This window comes from Fukomys damarensis, unplaced genomic scaffold (assembly GCF_012274545.1).
Source record: "Fukomys damarensis isolate Sample0158 unplaced genomic scaffold, DMR_v1.0_HiC HiC_scaffold_1, whole genome shotgun sequence".
Classification (NCBI taxonomy): domain Eukaryota; kingdom Metazoa; phylum Chordata; class Mammalia; order Rodentia; family Bathyergidae; genus Fukomys; species Fukomys damarensis.
Window position 1 is genome coordinate 60,707,664 of NW_022900913.1, and position 18,190 is coordinate 60,725,853.

The 18,190-nt window shown below is 35.3% G+C and overlaps 1 protein-coding gene across 1 annotated transcript in view; it reads left to right on the forward strand.

The window, feature by feature from the left end:
• Positions 1-18,190, forward strand: part of Scamp1 (secretory carrier membrane protein 1) — a 60,938-nt gene that overhangs the window by 34,519 nt on the left and 8,229 nt on the right. The window contains exons 6-7 of the mRNA XM_019206765.2: positions 10,194-10,295; positions 12,869-12,986. Coding sequence (XP_019062310.1) covers positions 10,194-10,295; positions 12,869-12,986 — 220 coding nt within the window. The remainder of the gene's footprint in view (positions 1-10,193; positions 10,296-12,868; positions 12,987-18,190) is intronic.

Sequence of the window (18,190 nt, forward strand, 5' to 3'; positions counted from 1 at the left end):
TTTTTTTTTTTTTTTTATGGTGGTACCAGGAATCAAACTTGGGTCCTTGTGCTTGCAAGGCAGACAGCCGAACCACTGAGCCAAATCCCCAGCCCTATGCATTGAATTCTTAATTTCAGTAGTTTCTTTTAGTTTTACAGTGTGTGTTGAATTTTTTTTAGTCTATTCTCTGACAAAATTCTCTTATTAATGTTTTTTAATACACCCTTCAGGATCTACATCATTCTGTGGATCTGTCTAGACTGCCTGTTTTTTGTTTGTTTTTTTTGTCTTCGTTTTCAGTCATATGTTGCTGTCTTTTAGCATATATAACACATCTTAATTATATTTGGAAGTTTATGGGTAAAAAATATAGAGGCTTCTGATGATGTTCTGTTGTTTTAGGATGCAAGGAATGAGCATTTACCTGTTTGCTTGTTGTCTGCTAGCAGGCAACAATCAAGACTAAACTGAGTCAAGACCAGGTGGCAGTTTTAATTTTTATCTTTATACCATTTCACATTTCCACCAGCAGTATCAATGGGTTCCAGTTTTTCTGAATCCTTACTAACATTTTTTATTTTTTGTCTGTTTGCTGTAACCATTCTAGTAGGTGTGCAGTAGTTTCCTACTCTGGTTTCAGTTTGTATTTCCCTATTACTGATGATGCTGAGCACTTTTTTGCTTATTAGCCATAGGTATCATCCCTCTGGTAAATGTCTGTTCAGCTTATTTTTAATTTTTAGATTAGGTTATTGATTTCTTACTATTAAGTTCATATTCTATTATTTTGTTGTGACAGTTACATATTTGTGTTGCAAATCTTTTTTGTTTTGCATATACTGTCTCCCAGTCTGTGACTTCTTAGTGGTACCCTAGAAAATATAAAAGCTTTCAATTTTGATGTAGTCTAACTTACTATTTTTTAAAATGTTTTTGTCCTGTTAATGCCATTGCAAAATTAGTTTGCATAACCTATGGTCAGTAAGATTTTCTCTTTTGAGCTAGTGTCTTGGTGTGTTGCCCAAGGCTTAAGTAAGCCGCCTTCCTCACTTTCCAGAGTGGCTGCGACTATAAGCATGCACCAGAAGATTTTCTTCTAGAAGTTAAAACTTAGTTATATCTCTTACATTTAGGTCATCAGTCCAGTTTGAGTTAAGTTTTGTTTATTGAGTGTAAAAGTTAATTTGTTTTTGTTTGTTTGTTTGCTTAGTTTTGTTTTTTTTTCAGACAGAGTCTTGCTATATATATATAGTTCAGACTGGCCTGGAACTCTTTATGTAGGCCTGGCCTGCCTGCCTTGAACTTGCTGCAATCCTCCTGCTTCAGCCTCCCAAGTGCTGGGATTACAGGCATGCACCATGACGCCTGGCTGTAAGAGTTAATTTGTATGTAATATGTGTAGAGTCAAAATTCATCTTTTTGCTGTGGATATCTGAATATCCCAACACTATTAAAAAGATTTATCTTAAAAAGTTACCTTTGCACTTTTGCTGAAAATCACTTGCTCATATATGTATGGGCCTATTTCTGGACTTTCCTCATTGGATCAGCTGGGCACATTTGTTGAAAAATCCAGTAGCCACAAATGTAAGGAGTTAATTTCGTATTCACTTCTCATCCATTGAACTCTATGGTTGTCCGTACTCTTCTTGATTAATGTTGCTTTGTGGTAAGTTAGTTTCCAAAGTTTTTTGCTTTCATTACTCGTTTTGGCAACTTAAGGACCTTTTCATTTTATTTAAATTTTAAAATCAACCTGTTTGAGCCTTTAAAAACAATTAAAGAACCCTGCTGTGATTTTGATTAGGTTTGAATAAAATTTGTAGTTCACCTTGGGGAGAGTAGATATCAGTTTCTCTCAGCAATATTCTTCGGTTTCAGTTGTGTAAATCTTATACTTAATTTGCTATGTTTATTCCCAAGTATTTTATCTTTCTGATGTTATTTCTTTTTTTTAATGATGTTATTTTGAGTGGAATTATTTTCTTGATATCCTCTGGATTGTTTGTTGCTAGTAGTGAGGAATACTGTTGTTTTTGATATAGTGGTCTTGTAATCCTAGTAGTTTATTTTTGCGTGTTAGAGCATGCATACTCAGGTTCACTGGCATCGGCAAATAAAGTTTTGCTTATTTCTTCCAAAGTGGTTATTTTTAATCTTCTCTTTGTTGTATAAATTACAATTTCTAGAATAATGAGAATAGAAGTGGAATGACGTCCATACCTTATTCCTGATATTAGGGGAGAAATTCATTGGGGATTTATCTCAGTGGTGCTGTACCTGCCCAGCAAGTGCAGAGTCCTGAGTTCAATCTCTGGTAGCAGAAATTCATCATTAACTGTTAGCTGTAGATGTCTTTTATTGGTTTTAGGAACATCCCTTCCATTTCCAGTTTGAGAAAAAAATTTCTTTAATGTGAATTATGTGGGATTTTTCCAGATACTTTCTGTGTCTGTTGAGATGATCATGTGATTTTTGTTCCTTTTTATATCGGTTTGGTTAGATCCATTAATTGGCTTCTGTATTAAACCAGCTTTGCATTTTTCCATACACTCCACTTGGTCATGTGAGTCCCTTCTAGGCCCTGCAGCAAAAGTGGTGATTTCGCTGATGTTCCTGACTTTGCTCAAAACACTGTACCAGGAGCATTGTGGGATTGGGGCCATTCGGTAGATTTAAGTTCTGAGAAAGTTAATTGTATCATTTCTTTGATTATTTATTTATTCCTTTCTGGTTTTTTTTAATACACATTTTAAAAATAAAACTCCTGTAAATAAGATATTGAAACTCTTGGGTAAAATCTAATGTTCTTATGTTTTCTTATATTTCCCAGTCTTTTGGGGTTTTTCCAATTTTCTAGGACATTTCCTGAACTTAACTTTTTCTAAACGGAATGATATCAGTGTTTTTAATAGCAATCCTGAAAGCTAGAAGACAATAGAGCAGTGCTTTCACTTTGAAGGAAATGTAACTTCTAACCTAATTTCAATACTCAAACTGTCAAATCACTTGTAAGGGTAGAAACTGAAAAACAAGATTTCAAAAAGTTTTTCTTCTACCTAGAATGTACCAATAAATTAAATTTAAAAAAAGTTTTTCTTTTTCTTAGAAAATTACTAGAGTAGATGATGAGGTCTGCCAAAATGAGAGAGTACACTAAGAGGAAGGAGCACATAGAATCCAGAAAATAGAAGCAGTAACCCAGTGAAGGAGTTCGCTTTGTTTCTGGGATAATGTTGATTGGTGGTCTCAAGATGGCACTGGGTGACTAGTCCATGGCCTCAGTAGTTCAGATATGAGCAGGTCAGAAGGTTTGAAGAGAAACAGCTTCAAGAAGATAAAATTGGTATAATTCTTAATTAATTTGAATGTGTTAAGAGAAGTCTGTACAAATTAAGAAGAGATTAGCAGTCATTTACTGATAGGTTTATGTAAACAGTAACAACCAAAGACAGTTTAGTTGCTAACTCCAGGGGAGTGTGAATGATTATGCAGGATAGGAAACCTACTTGTATACCCTTCATGTCTCAGCTGTAAATAAGTCTTAGTAATAATTTTCATAGTTACAGTGAAATGAGCAGTACTCCTATCTAAAATCATATTGCTGGGCTGGGGATTTAGCTCAGTGGTTTCACCATCTGCCTGCACAAGGACCTGAGTTCCATCCCCGGTACCAAAAAATAAAATCATATTGCTTAGACTGCTGAGAAAATGGAGGAAACAGAAGTAGAGGAGAATATAAAGGGGAGAAGCCAAAGCCTTAGTTTGTAGAACAGCAAGTCACTAATTAATGTTGAAATGAAAAATCAAGAAGCGGTAAAAGCATATCACACAGAGAGGTGGAGGTGAATTCCAACACAATCAGTTCAAAGAGTTAAAAAGAGTTAGAGAATGGCAATTTTAATGGAAAAGTTGTGAAGAGAGTTGGAAAACTTCCGTTTTTCAAAATCACAATGTGGAATTATTTCACTTTGAACTCTTGCACATATAAGTTTAAATTGCAAAGAATAAAATGTTTTAAAAGAACTGAAGAACAAACTTGGTGTTCTTTGGGTGTGGGCAGGACCTTTGGCCTTCCATGTGTAGGGTAGGATGGTGAGACAACTTTATTGTGTGTTCCCTGAGTCGGTTGATCTTATATCTTGAAATTCCTTATTTTCCTCAAAATCAAAATTTTCAGATTGATGTTTTCTACTCTCCTGCATGAAATTATTTAGCTGTTGGTGTTTCTGGGTTTGAATACCAAGTCATGCTATTGAGCCTCACCTTTCCTTTGTTGAACCTTTCATAGCCTGAGTGCTCACTTAATTTCCCTGTCTGCAGTCTGATAGTGCTCAGCTAGTTCTTGGGTACTGGTTTCAGAATCCCTTTGATTCTGTTTTCTAGAAAGTCTTGATTGTGGAGTTGCTTTGCCTGTCTGAAGGGTGAGGGAAGGATACGGAGGTCAAATTGTTCTTCTGGGCTTTAAACTTCTTGTTCTTACTCCTGACTGTCATGGTGTTACAGAGGTAGCATGCGTTTCTATCTAGGTTTTTAGTTTTTGTAAGGTTAAGGGAGTTAAAAAAAAATTGCATTGTTCTTCCTTTTCTTCATTGCTTTATTGGGTTTCAGTTTTCTTCATTGAATCAGTTACTAATTACTTAGTCAGCTCCTTTGTAGTTCACAAAATTTTGTTATCATCATCTTCCCTTTTCTTTTTTTTCCTTGTGGTTCATTGGCCTTGTTTATTAGTTTTCTTTGTTTTTTAGTAGTCCTGGGGCTGGAACCCAGGGCCTTATATACTCTGTGGTTTTATACTTAAAGGAAAGAAACAAAATTATTTACTGTCATTTTTGTCATACTTGGAGAGGAAGTAGAAGTAAATTTTTATATTAAATCTTTGATATTGAATTGTTTAGTGTCCTCTTTTGAAATAGATGCCCCAGATGCATAGTTGTAGAAAAATATTTGAGTTTTCTCTTTTATAAGAATATATCTATGCATTGTCCAGAAAACAATGTAATTTTGACCTAGGCTCTAACCAGTGTTGACTTGTTTATTCTTAGTTTTGTTGTTCAAAGGTAATTTGAAAATGGTTGGGTACTGGTCATTTGTATGTATTTACACTTCTGACATTGAATTCAATTGTGAGAGTTTAGTTGTCACTCAAGAAAATCTTGAACTAATCAAGTGGTAGTTTTAGGAAATTTCAGTCATTATGGTCATATTGTAAATGTTTTGTGTATTGTAGTTTCCCAAACTCTTTCTGAGAGAGTATTTTTAAAGAATCTAAACTACCACAATGAAAATTTATCATCACTCCTTATGTGAGAAACAACATTCAGAATTTGGGTTGGTAGTGGTGTTCTATTGATTCATAATTGGATTTCTTGAAGAAAATGGGTTTGAAGTAATATCTAGAGATAGATTTATCTCATAGAATAATCTCAGCATTTCTTTTACCAGCTATGCATTTCGATTATTAGTCTCTCTAAATCTGTTCACCACTAAGGTGGAGTACAACACAACCCTCATGGGTTGTGATCAGGATTAGAAGGGTAATGTTTATGTGTATCATGTTTCCTGGAACTTAATGCTCCAAATGATAGCTGTTTTTAAAAAATAATCAAATACAGAGGATCCAGAGGTTGAACCCAGGCTGTAGTCTAGGTTTAACATTGTTCATGTTTAAACTTTCATTTCATACGGACTTTTTATTATACATCGTTTCTTTGGGCAGAACATAGATGGGGAGAAGGCAGAGCTCAGGATCTTTTAAGCATTTTCATCTGGTCTAGCTATAGTGAGTAGTTCTTAATAGTTTCTAAGTCATATTCTGTTATAGTTCTTAAAATTTTTGAATCCTCTTAAAAGAAATGCGCATGTTCACATTTTGCACAATTTTGGGGAGAGGTCCTGGTACTACTTTTCAAGTCTATTTGTGGAATCCTTATTCAGGAAAAAAAAATTGATTTCAGCACAAAATGATTAGAGAGTTAGTGGTCCTTGTTTAGACAGTTTTAGATCCCCAAGAAAATAAGGTAAGTAAAACACCTTTATTTTTTAGGTTTCTTTTTCTTCTCATACTTTTTCATCAATTTACCTGATTCTAATAGTGGTGATTAAATTATCAGCCATTCCAGAAAATTTTAAGGTCTTCTTAGTGTCCTGATGTCACTTTTAGAACAGTGTGGTGCATTGTCAGTTTATTTAGGTGCATTTTTATGTTAGTATAATAGAGGTGCTCACAGATAATAAGTATTATGTATTTACTGTGTGCCTGTGCATTTTTAACATGGATTAGTTTATCCATATTCCAAAAAGTAGGTTCTACTCTCATACCATTTTGCAAATGGAAAATCTTAGTATTTTGCCCAAAGACACAGTTTTTTGCTTTGGGGGCTTTTTTTTTTGGCATTGGGGATCAAACTCAGTAAGGCAGTGGCACTACTGAGCTAAATCCCCAGCCCCCAAAGACACAGTTTTAAGTGGGAAACTGGATACAAATTCAACTTTATCATTAGTGCTTTAATTTGTTCTCCCTTATAATGGTTAAATGTAAAATTTGTTAGTTCTTTTTGAATAATACTTTCTCTGTACTCCCCAAACTATAGTTATAATTAATATTTCTGTCATTGATATGCCATGTGAAATAAATTCCATAAATCATATGAATCTATTTTCTGAGATTTATTATAATTTAAGGAAGAACTTTTCTGTTAAAGCCATGCTGCTACACTGGCATAGTGGTATAGGCTTGTGTTCCCTGCTACTCCAGAGGGAGGTATAGGAGGATTGCAAATTTGAAGCCAACTTGGGCAACTTAGTAAGGGCCTGTCTAAAAAATAAAAAGGATTGGAGATGTAGCTCAGTGAAAGAGCGCTCCTGGAGTCAGTTCCCAGTGCCAGATACACAAAACAAAGCAAGACAAACAAACCAAAAGGCAAAACAGTGGTGCTGCAACTTGGTAGAAGACATTAAACCAAAAACCACTGTCTTATTTGAGGCTGAGTTTTTCTAAAAGGTTTTCATCTAAAAGAGCCAGAATGGCAAGTAATAGCATTCATTCATTCATTCATTCATTTATTTATTGTGACCAGAAATAAATTATGTAGGTGAATTTATTATGAATATTTATAATACCATTAATACTTCATTATAAATTGTGGTAGATTACAACTTACACCACTTAGCTTAAATCAATGTAAATTGTTTTTCTAACTACATTTTTATATTTGATCTCTTTTTTTTTATTTTGTTTAAAATGGCTAAGTCAGCCTGAGGGTGTAGCTCACTTGCTAAGAATTTCAAGGCCTTCAGTTGGAACGCCAGCACTGAAAAAAGTGTTTAGCCTGGTTAAACAATAAAAGTAGACAAAATGGATTTCAGAGACTTTGAGGTTTTTATTTTATCAGTTTCCTATACTAATTATATACTTTCTTGTACTAAATGTAGGTAAAAAAAGAGGAACTTGAACCAATTTTAATGTAACGCCATTTGTATTTGGAAACAATATTTTAGATACAGTTTTTTGAGCAGGAATACATAACTTAAACATGTTTGGTACCCTTCTAAAAGATTTTTTTAAGGAAAAGTTACAATTAGGGAATTTCAGCTTCTAGAAAATATCTGTGAATTTGGAAGTTAGTTTAAAAAAGAAATCCCTTTTAGGTGACTGACAGCTGTTGTAAAACCTTTAGATACATTATGATATATATCTCTGTATATTTTAAAAAATTTAATAGTCTGCTTTCTTGGTGCAGAAACAAAAGTTTAATAAGAACTAAGACTATACTAAGATACTGTTTTCTGCTAAAGGGACAGGGAAATAGGAATATATTTCAGAAGTATTTGTTCCAAAGCGGTAAAAAGAAATTGATAATTAAATGATGTTTTGTTTACCTGGTGAGCCTGAAAAGATGAGGCATACAGGTGGCTTCTCTTTGTACTAATTAAATAGCATTTAATAGTTATGAATTTTGTTATTGATTGATTGATTTTCATTGGTAATTTTCCTAAGCTGTATGTATGGTCATGATACCAAATCATAGAATTACTATAAATGTGGAACTATTAGATATGACTATGTAGAAAAGCTTCATGATCCATTAAAAATATTTTCTTGTATCTTAGAATCCTGATTCTAGATCAGGAGCAGGGAAAATTGGAGTATAGATAATCAAATGCTAAACAAACAACGTTTTCTAAGTGACTTAAGCTGGAACAAGTTAAGCAACAAAATAAATGATGGTATTTAGTTTCAACTTAAAGAATAAAATAGATGCCTGTGAGTTCTTACTGTGTAATTAAGTGATTACTAAGATGGGGGAGAAGGGACAACACAGAAGAATTCCATATACTGTGTGTAGATTTTACTCCAGGAGGTGGATCTTAATAGTCCTCTGAGTATTAGCTGGACTTAGTGACTATCTTAAAGATGGTTATGTATTTGCCAGGAGGAAAGTGGTGTCAGGCTTTCTAGGCCGAGTATAAGTAAAGGCATTCAGAAAGCGAGACCTAGTGCTGTAGTGTAGAGCTGGAATCAAGGTGGCGCCTTTCCTGTGGAGAAGTGTGTGCTGTGTCATGTTATTTGGACTCTGCCCATGATGCATGACTTTCAGACATTGGAAGACACAAGAAGCACATGGGGTGCTTTCCTATAAAACAGTTTTACAATTTGACACAGACATTGTGGGTCTGTAAATAAATTGAGAAGTACTGTAGATCAGAGAAGTAACAGAAATAGATGTGATTAAAATTGCTGAAGCCAGGGGCAAAGAGTATTTGAAAAAGGATCTTCAGTATTGAAAGCCATAAAAAAGACACTTGAGGAATGATGTTTGGAAATTCATAGATTTCCCATGACTTTGAGTACTTCTGGAAGAATATGTATAGAAAAGCCAGATTTACTTTTCTGTCCTGGGGATTAACTCAAGACCTTCATACTGAGTTCCATCCCTAGCACTTTTTAATTTTTTTTGGTTTACATTTTCATTCTCCTAATAAGATTAATTCTTTGATGAATTACTGAAATATTTTTCTGATGTTTTAATGAGATTATTTTCCTTACTCTTAACTTTGGAGGTTTTAAAAAATATATACAAATATTCTGAAAATATAATTCTTTATTAAATACATCTTGGGCAAAAATGTTTCTCCTAGTCCACAGCATTCTTTTCAGTCTGTATGTATGTGCATGTGTTAATATATGTATTTTTAAAGGCATCTGGCAGAGTTTTGCCTTTTTGTGAACTGTAGTTCATATCCATTCATTCTTTTACAGATCCTGACTTTACTGTTGTGGCTAGGAAATCTTTGCTAAAGGCAAGAAAACACATTTTCTGGCTTTTGTTTTGGTTTGTCTGCTTTTACTTATTAGGAGAATGAAAATGTAAACCAAATCTTAGAATGGCTAGAATTAAAAAAGACTGACTGTACCAACTGGTGAGTTTGGGGGAGTTGGAATATTCACTGCTGGTAGGAATGTAACATGGAGCAATGCATTTATAAAATAATCTGGGAGTTTCTTAAAAACTTTAATATATACTTAGTATGTGTTCCAACCATTCCACTTGTAGGTATTTACCCAGGAGAAAAGGAAATAAATGTTTATATGGAGACACGTGAAAGTAAAATACTAGAAAAGGACCTAAATGTCCATCAACAATGAGTGGACAAACTGTGGTATATAGCTATATAGTGGAATGCTACTCAGCGATGAAAAGGGATACATGCTACAACATGGGTGAATCTCAAGTGATTGTGCTGGATGAAGGAAGCCAGGTCCCCCCAAGATGAATAGATAATGTATGATTGCATTAACGTAAAAAATTAAAACAGGCAGACTATAACAAAGCTGTGGGTAAGGCAGGGAGGGGAGAAAGATTATGTAAGGCCTGAGGAAAATTCGGAACATGCTCACAGTAATGTCTGGGGAAAGTCTGGGTACATACATGGGTCATTGCTTGTCAAATTATATATTTTAAGTATTTGTTCTTTTATAATTCTGTGAAATTGTTTAACAAAAGGAAAACTTTTTGTTTAGATGGAGAGTAGCACAGTTGAAAGACAAAGTGAGACTTTAATATTTACATGTCAGCAGTTAAGTTTCTCCTAATTTTAGGCCTTATATAGTTGTCTCTTTTGTTTTTAAAGTTGAAATTTCAGCGGGCATATGAATGTAAAGATAATAAAAATGAGATCTTCCCCTTTCTTCCCTTCCCCTTCTTAAGGAGCGACAGTTCCTTCAGATTCTTTGTGTTCTTCTTCGTCTATATCTGTCAGTTCGCTGTCCATGTGCTCCAGGCTGCAGGATTTCATAACTGGGGCAATTGGTAAGTCTGTCTACTTAAGCGGCTTGAAATTACTCTAATATTTTCATGTAATTTTTGTTGTCCTAATACATAGAGTTAACACAGAAAAACTAGTTTAGCAGAAGCAAGTAAATAAAAGCCAAAATTGGTTAAAAAAACCAAAAATTTTTTAAAAACAATTTTCTAAGAAACAACCTTTGGAGAAACTATTCTCTTTAAAGATTTTGTTCCTATTTTTTTAGAACAGCATATTATATTTGGTTTAAATAAAGTACATAAATATATATATGTTTTAAGGACATTTAGTTTAAATAAAGTGCACGTAGTGGATATTAAGAGGAAGAATACAAAGTAGACTTAGGAGTAATCACAGAGCTAGGAGGACCAAAAAATTTTGGGAAGAAAATATTATCAAGGATTTGAAAGAAAAGGACACCTGTTGTGTGTAAAGCACTACTTTAGGTATACAAGCACGGTTTTGTTTTTAAATTCGTTTTAAAATTCTTGCTAAGTTTCTAAGTTGCCCAGGTTTGGGCTTGAATTTTTGGTTCTCCTGTGTGAGCCTCCTAAACTGCTGGGATTACAGGTGTGCAGCCCATGCCTCACTCACACACTTGTACTCAGACATATTTGCATGGATATTGGGCTATTATCTTTGCGAGGTTGAGTCATTGAGTACACTCACATGCACCGTTAAACAGTAGGATCACTTGGAGGGCCCTCAGGAGCCCTGGTTAGAAGATAGTGGCAGAGGTCTCTCTTCCTAATCCCCTGATCGAACACTTCTTCTGTGAGGTGTGCTAGGATATGTACTGTCTTCACATGCTGAAATGGAAATGGGCACATGATGCTGTGTGCAGGACTTGTGTTTGGTGTATTGTCTTTGAACTCAACTGGCCTCAGCTGTCACACACCTCTTGGAGTTTTGCAAGCTTCTAATGGGCATAAATACAGAGGGCTTACAGAGATTGTAAATGACTCGTGGAAAAAGTTTTCATTATTGTTTTAAGTAGTGATTCGTCTTTGGCATTTGAGGGAAAGAAAATGCTTTTAATGTTTTAAAAACTTCTTGCTTTAACAGCATAGTCTTTTTAGATTGTGAAATTGAAGTAAATTTCTTTTGCTTTTCTAGTTTAAAACTTAGGTGCAAAATGTCAAAATTGAGCAGAACAGCATGTGACTAGTACTGAAGAGTCTGCTAATGTGGGGTATGTGGGATGGCCTGTTTAAGATAGACCTTGTAATTCGAGTGTTTCAAGTTTTATTATTTATTTTGAGGTAATTGCAGTTGAAAGAGATACGTGTCAAGCATTTCTAGATATGCTCTACACATTCCCCCAATGTGAAATTTTGTAAAATGTCCAAAGAAGGACCTTGACATTGATGGTAAGGCTACCCGACATTGCTGTCACCAGAGGATTCCTTGTGTAACTTTTTCAATAGTCTCCTTCAACTTGCCTGTCCCTCCTCCCTCCTTAGCCTGACAACCCTAATGAGCATTTGGCCACCCTGGTATTGTAAGAGGGTTGTGTAGCTACAGTCAGTCAGGGTGCAGCCTTTGGGTTTTTTCACTCAGCATCATCTCCGGAGAGTCATCCAGGTTGGTACATGTGTCATTGCTTTTCATTCTTGAGGGATAGTTTGTGACTTGAATATACCACAGTCTTTTATGCATTAATCAGCTGAACATCTGGATTGTTTGCAGTTTGCAGCTATTATGAAGAAAGCTGCTATGAGTGTTTATGAGAGGCTTTTCTTGTGAATGTAGTTTTCATTTCTTGAGGATCAGTGTAATCACTTGGGTCATGTGGAAGTTGTATGTATAGTGTAGTTTTTAAAAAAATTTTTTTTTTAAAGAAACTGACAAACTATTTTCCAGAATGGCTTACTGTTTTATATGCTCACTGACAGTTAGGAGTGATTCAACCTTCATATCATTCCCAGCCTTGGTAGTATCAATTTTTTTTATTTTAGCCATTCTGAAAGGTATGCAGTGATAGCTCATTATGTTTGAATTTGTATTTACCTAATGATTCATGATGTTGAACATCTTTTCATGTGCTTATTTGCCATCTTTGTCCTTTAAATGAAATGTCTCATGTCTTTTGCGTATTTTGCAGATGCATTTTTGTAAGGTTGAGCTGTAACAGTTTTTGTATTCTAGAAATGAATCCTTTATTGCATATGTGGTTTGCAAATATTTCCTTCCATAATTCACCAAAATTTAAAATGAATATTTAAAAATGTAATAACGAACACACAGGCTTAAATAATATGAAAATATGATGAAAACGTTTGAAGTTTGGGAGTTTTGTTTGCTTTTGAATTCAGACCCTGCCATTTATCAGCTCTGTATCTTTGGGCCTGAATGTTTCTGTGACCCAGTTCCTCATCTGTAAAATAGGGATTTAAGATAGCATCTGTCTTACAGAGTGGTTGTGAGAAGTAAATGAGTTAGTGCATAGAAAGGCCTTGGATGTTGCTTGGTTCAGAAATGCTGAGGATGAGTTAGGCATTATGTTATTCTTCTAAAGTGTGCATTGACTTGCTTGCTTAGTTACATTTTTCTTTTTTTAAATTTTTTTATTTTGTAGTGGTTGGATTTCATCCCTTACTGGTCTTAACCAAAATATTCCTGTTGGAATCATGATGATAATCATAGCAGCACTTTTCACAGCATCAGCAGTCATCTCACTAGTTATGTTTAAAAAAGTAAGTGAAATTTTATGGCTATAAATAAACCTGATATAATTCACATTTTCCCATTTCAGTATTAACTCAGAGTAACCTCAAGCCATTTTTCTGTTTTCATGCAAGCTTGCTCTTTGCGATTACTTTTTACAATTAAAAGTTATGTATAGCTGTATTTTAGGAAATGGTATCACATTTGGGAAATACTTCTCAAAAAAGGAAATACAGGTTGGACATCCCTAATCTGAAAATCTGAAATGAAATGATCCAAAACCTGAAACTTTTGAGCCCTGACATGATCCCACAAGTAAAAAGTGCTGCATCTGTCCTCACATGACAAGTTGTAAGTGCAGACACATTAGAAATATTGTATATAATTACTCTTGGGCTATGTGCATAGGTTGTGTATGAAAAATAAATGAATTTCATGTTTAGACTTGGCCCCATACTCTCTAGCCCTCATACTTCATTATGTATACACAAGTATTTTGAAATCTGAAACATATTTGATCCCAAACATTTAGGATAAGGGTACTCAACCTGTATTTTTAAATCTTGAAGTCTTCTTTTACAAATTGAAGATTCAAAGTCATTTTAAAAATTTGGATTTTTTATATACTGCAATTTATTTTTTAATATAAAAGCATATTGACCTGATTTGTAAATGGAAGTAAAGGTAGTGTATAAGATGTGTATTTCATTTATATTTAAAATATGAAGACACTAAATTATCTAAGGCTCTAAAATGAGCTGGTGGGAAGTACAAAGCTGGGTTGTGCCATAATTTTTTTTAGTAACTGCCTATTAGCTACCCTTTTTCTTATAGAATTAACATGTCTGCTTTTTAAAGTCTTAACTAAGAATCATTACATAAGGTAGAGGATATTTAAATCCTTTGTTTATTTAGGTTTTTTCCTTGTGTCTTGGATATATATTTGATATTCTACATGTGTTCAAACATGATATAGAGACTCTGAAAATAACACCTATGTTTTAGAATGATAGAGCCATTTTGGTGGGTCCTACTCTAAAAAAGTTTTCTTCCATTTCTTTGAATTATTACTGTCTGGTAATATATACAAAGAATGCATATAGAAATAATTGTATTTAAGATTACTTTGCACTCTTGAAATACTTGACTTGTACATTTTCCTTTTATTCTTCTCAAAACCCTGTGAAGGCTAGGCTATGTTTTTCCTGTTCACGTTTTGCTACCTATTCTCTTTTAGAAGGTTTTACTTTTCTGCATTGAATGTGTTTGCCATTGAAATGGAGCTTTCTGAAGTTACTAAGTCCTATAGCAGTGATGGTGAACCTTTTAGAGCTTTCAGTGATACAAACAGTGTACTGTATAGCACATGTACCCATAGGTTTGCCGCCACTGTCCTGTAACTTTTTTTTTCTTTCCCCTCCTCCTCTTTGATAACTGCTGCCTTCTGTATCATAGATCAGCCCTCTTTCTGGGCATTTATAATTGTGTTTCTCCTCCATTATTTTACCCACCTTATGAATGCAGTCAGCACTCTCTCCTCTGTGCTATGTCCCCTTTTCTTTGGGAATTTCATTCTCTCTCATTGTTTTACTGTCTATCTGGACGACCTAAATCTTGGAGGAGATGAGAGAGTTGGAAGTTTCAGAATTTGGATTTTTGGATTAGCAGTGTTCCAACTTACCTTTTCTTGGACAGTTGGAAATGTGGGACAGTTTCCTGCACTTCCATTGCATCTTCAGCTGAGCTTTTCCATCTCCGTTGGTGGTTTCACTGTCTACAGGGAGGTATCACCAAGGTCTCACTTGTCCCCTCAGCATCGGCTCTCCTCCATCCAGATGTTCTGATTCAGAGTCAGGAAATAATTAAGATCACAGATTATGTGATTCCATAAAAGTCCAAAATACATAAATCAATAGAGCTATAAAAAAACTTCTGGATTAGCTAAGGTTGGAAATAGGAAGGAAAAGAAAGATGGAAAAGATACTAAGCAGATATGTAAGAAAAATAATGAAAAAAATAATTAAATTAGAAGTAATGGAAGCACCAACAGAACCAGTTACAGCACTGACATAAATGTGAAATGGAATCACAAAAAGTGCTTCACAGAACCTCATTCATGGGAGATACTCACTTGATGTTTCCCTCTTAACAGCTTCCCTGTTTTGAGATATGGTTTATACTATACAATTTACCCTTTGAAAATGTGCAATTTAATGGGTTTATTCCTAGAGATGTGAATGTAATATCTATATACCCTAATTTCAGAACCCCCAAAATAAATTCCATATGATTAGCAGTTGTATCCCATCTCTCAGCAAACACTACTCTGCTTTCTAGCTCTGTTGAATCATTCAGCCATTGGCACAGTTTTAAAGAACAGGGAGGGACAAGATCATAGAACATGTGAAGTCTGTGTGCCAACAAAGTCAACAATAATATTGAAAAACCATGGTATAGTGACAGAGGAGATGGAGAAACTTCTCATTGTATGGATGCAGGACCCACAGCAGCATCGAGTTCCACTCAGTTTAATGTTTATTGGCTAAAACAGGCTAAAAGCCTGTTTGACTACTTGAACAAAACAACAGGGTAAATAGGGTGCATCTTTCACCAAGACTAACTTTGTCAGACCTGTGATTGAATCCAACTTATGAATGTTCTCACAGAATGGAACTCATTCACAAGTTGGGGATAGGATAAGTAGCTACCAGGTAGTGGGGATAGTAGTTCATATCTACTTTTAGGATATAACATGGCACATTCAAGGAATTAAAAATAGTTCAGAATGGATGGCAAAGAAAATTGGTGCATAGGCTTGGGCAAGGAAAATGTGGGTGTTGGTGGTACAGGGTAGAGGGATGGATTGAAATAAAATGTGTATGTAATTATATTCTGCAGCATCTTGTAATCTAGGAGACCTTTTGTTAAGAGGTTTGAATCTTCCCTCGAAAGCAGTGGTGAGCTGTAGAAGAGGTTTAAGAAAGAGAGTGATGATCTGATTTGAATTTTAGAAGCATCATTCTGAAGTAGATGCGGGATGTGGGCAGGATTGTAGTATCTGGAAAAGCTGCAGCTGGGAGGCAGCTAGGAGGCTAGTTGTAATGACGGTGTCTTGAATGATGCATAGTTAAGAGAAAAATGAGCAGGTAATCATTAATTTGACTTGGGCTTATAAATAGGGGGCAAGAGAAGACTGAAGAATGATACACGGATTTTTAGATCATAGGCCATTCAGGAATAGAGAGTACAAAAAGAGTACAAAGTGGTTTCAGCCTTTTAATGTGAGGGGTTTGAAATACTAGTGGGATGCTAATGTAAAGTTTTTGGCAGCCTTTGGGATTGCATAGGAACAAGGAAGGAACTGTAGGCTGGCTTTTCAAACAGGGAAGTGTGGACTTGCAGAAGTTTAGAAAGTACAGTAGTGTAAAGATGGGGAGGGCAGAACACTCCATAGGCATCTCCTGTGGGAAGAGTTGGGCTAAGGGGTAACCAGCAGCAGTGGCAGGGGAATCCGTAGTGCATGTGATGCCTGGCGGAGATGCTTTCCTGCAGCCCCTGGGGACTGTTGTGAACAGGGCTCTGAGTCCCTTCTGTGTTTCATGTACACAATTTTTTAGGCTCTGTCCCATGAGAGGAAAAGTTGTAGAGCTGTGTTCATGTTCATGTGCCAAGCAATCTGAAGAAATGTAACCATTTCCCAAATAAGATAAAAGTTTTGATATTGAAATACAGAGTGTTCTCTTGACACCTCACCTCATAGTTAAAGGAGTTATTAGTTACTTCTTTGCATGTTGACTGTTGATGCTGTGCAAGTTGCTAAACTTCCCTTATCTCACATTCTTTCCCTGTAAAATCAGGAATGTAGGTGATTTTCTGCACAATTCTGTGAAGTCCGATAAATGGACTTCTCTGGTTGCTGAGACAAAATACCCAATACACACAAATTGAGGGTTGAGAGGTTTATTTGGCTCACAGTTTGCAAGAGGTTTCACTCCATAGTTGGCTGGCTCCAAGGCAGGGTGGCATGGCAGCGGGGCATCACAGAGGAGAAACAATACATGGTGAGCGGAACATAGCAAAAGCAAGCAAGGGACAAGACAAGCCTCTTTCTGTCCTTTGTATTGTATCCAGGCTACCTGGATTAGGACTGAATTAGCAATCACCCACCTTTAATCCTAGCATCCTTAATCCTAGTATTGTACCATGAATCAGTCCACACTCTGGGTCCAGCCATTTCTGAAAGAGCCCCCACCTTCAACTGCATGAGGCTTTGCAGGACATCTAGACATAGGCCATAACTGGGATGCTAATAAGCTGAACAGTCTGTTAGGTCTGGAGTGTTCTCCCTCAGCTTCCTCCCACTTCAGGCATCCACATGCTTTCTGGACTTCTCTGACTCTGCTTTCATATTTTAATGAGAGGCGCACTTCTCTTACTGTGACAAATTGAGATCCAAGAAAACAAGGGATTTTTCTTTTTTCTTTTTCTTTTCCATACTCACTCAAAACTGGCTCATTAATACAACAAAGATCTTTTGGAGTCTGTAGCCATAGTTTACAACCACTAGGGGTCAGGATCTTCATGAACAGTTAATGCCCTTTATTTGCACAGTATTTGCCCATAGAATTCTTCAATTTTATTAGGCTGTTCTCTCTAGCCCCAGAGGAACCTACTTTGTAGAATATATTTATTTTAATGGAAATGAAATAAAATATTGAGAATTTTGTTGTCATTCTGAAGACTTGCCATTGCTGTAGAGTCCCCATATGTCTTCAGCTCTTCCTTAGTGTTGTTTTATAATCCAAACTTTAGTATTGAAAGAATGCTCATAGACCTCTTAAACATCTTCTTCATAGACAAGGAGCAGTTGAATCCTTATTTTTTCAAAGGTAGCCCCCCCAATTATTTCTAATTGTAATTTTCAAAGCCCTTATTTGTATAGTAAACTTAGATAGAATTGGATGACAGTGTAGGGCCATGGAGAAAGATACCATAAATGGGTCAACTGATGAATGAATTATGAGAGACTATCAATGGAATCCAAAAATGTTCCCTTCCTTTGATCTGTAAAAAATATAACTTAATATGAAAGTACTGAATATATACGCCATAATTTGTATTCTTTTGGTGACCTGGATTTGATTGTCGTCTTCATGAAATTTGAAAACTTGTTTACAAACTTTTATGTACTTATCAATAAAATAGTTATTAATGGTTTTTGCATTTCAAAAGA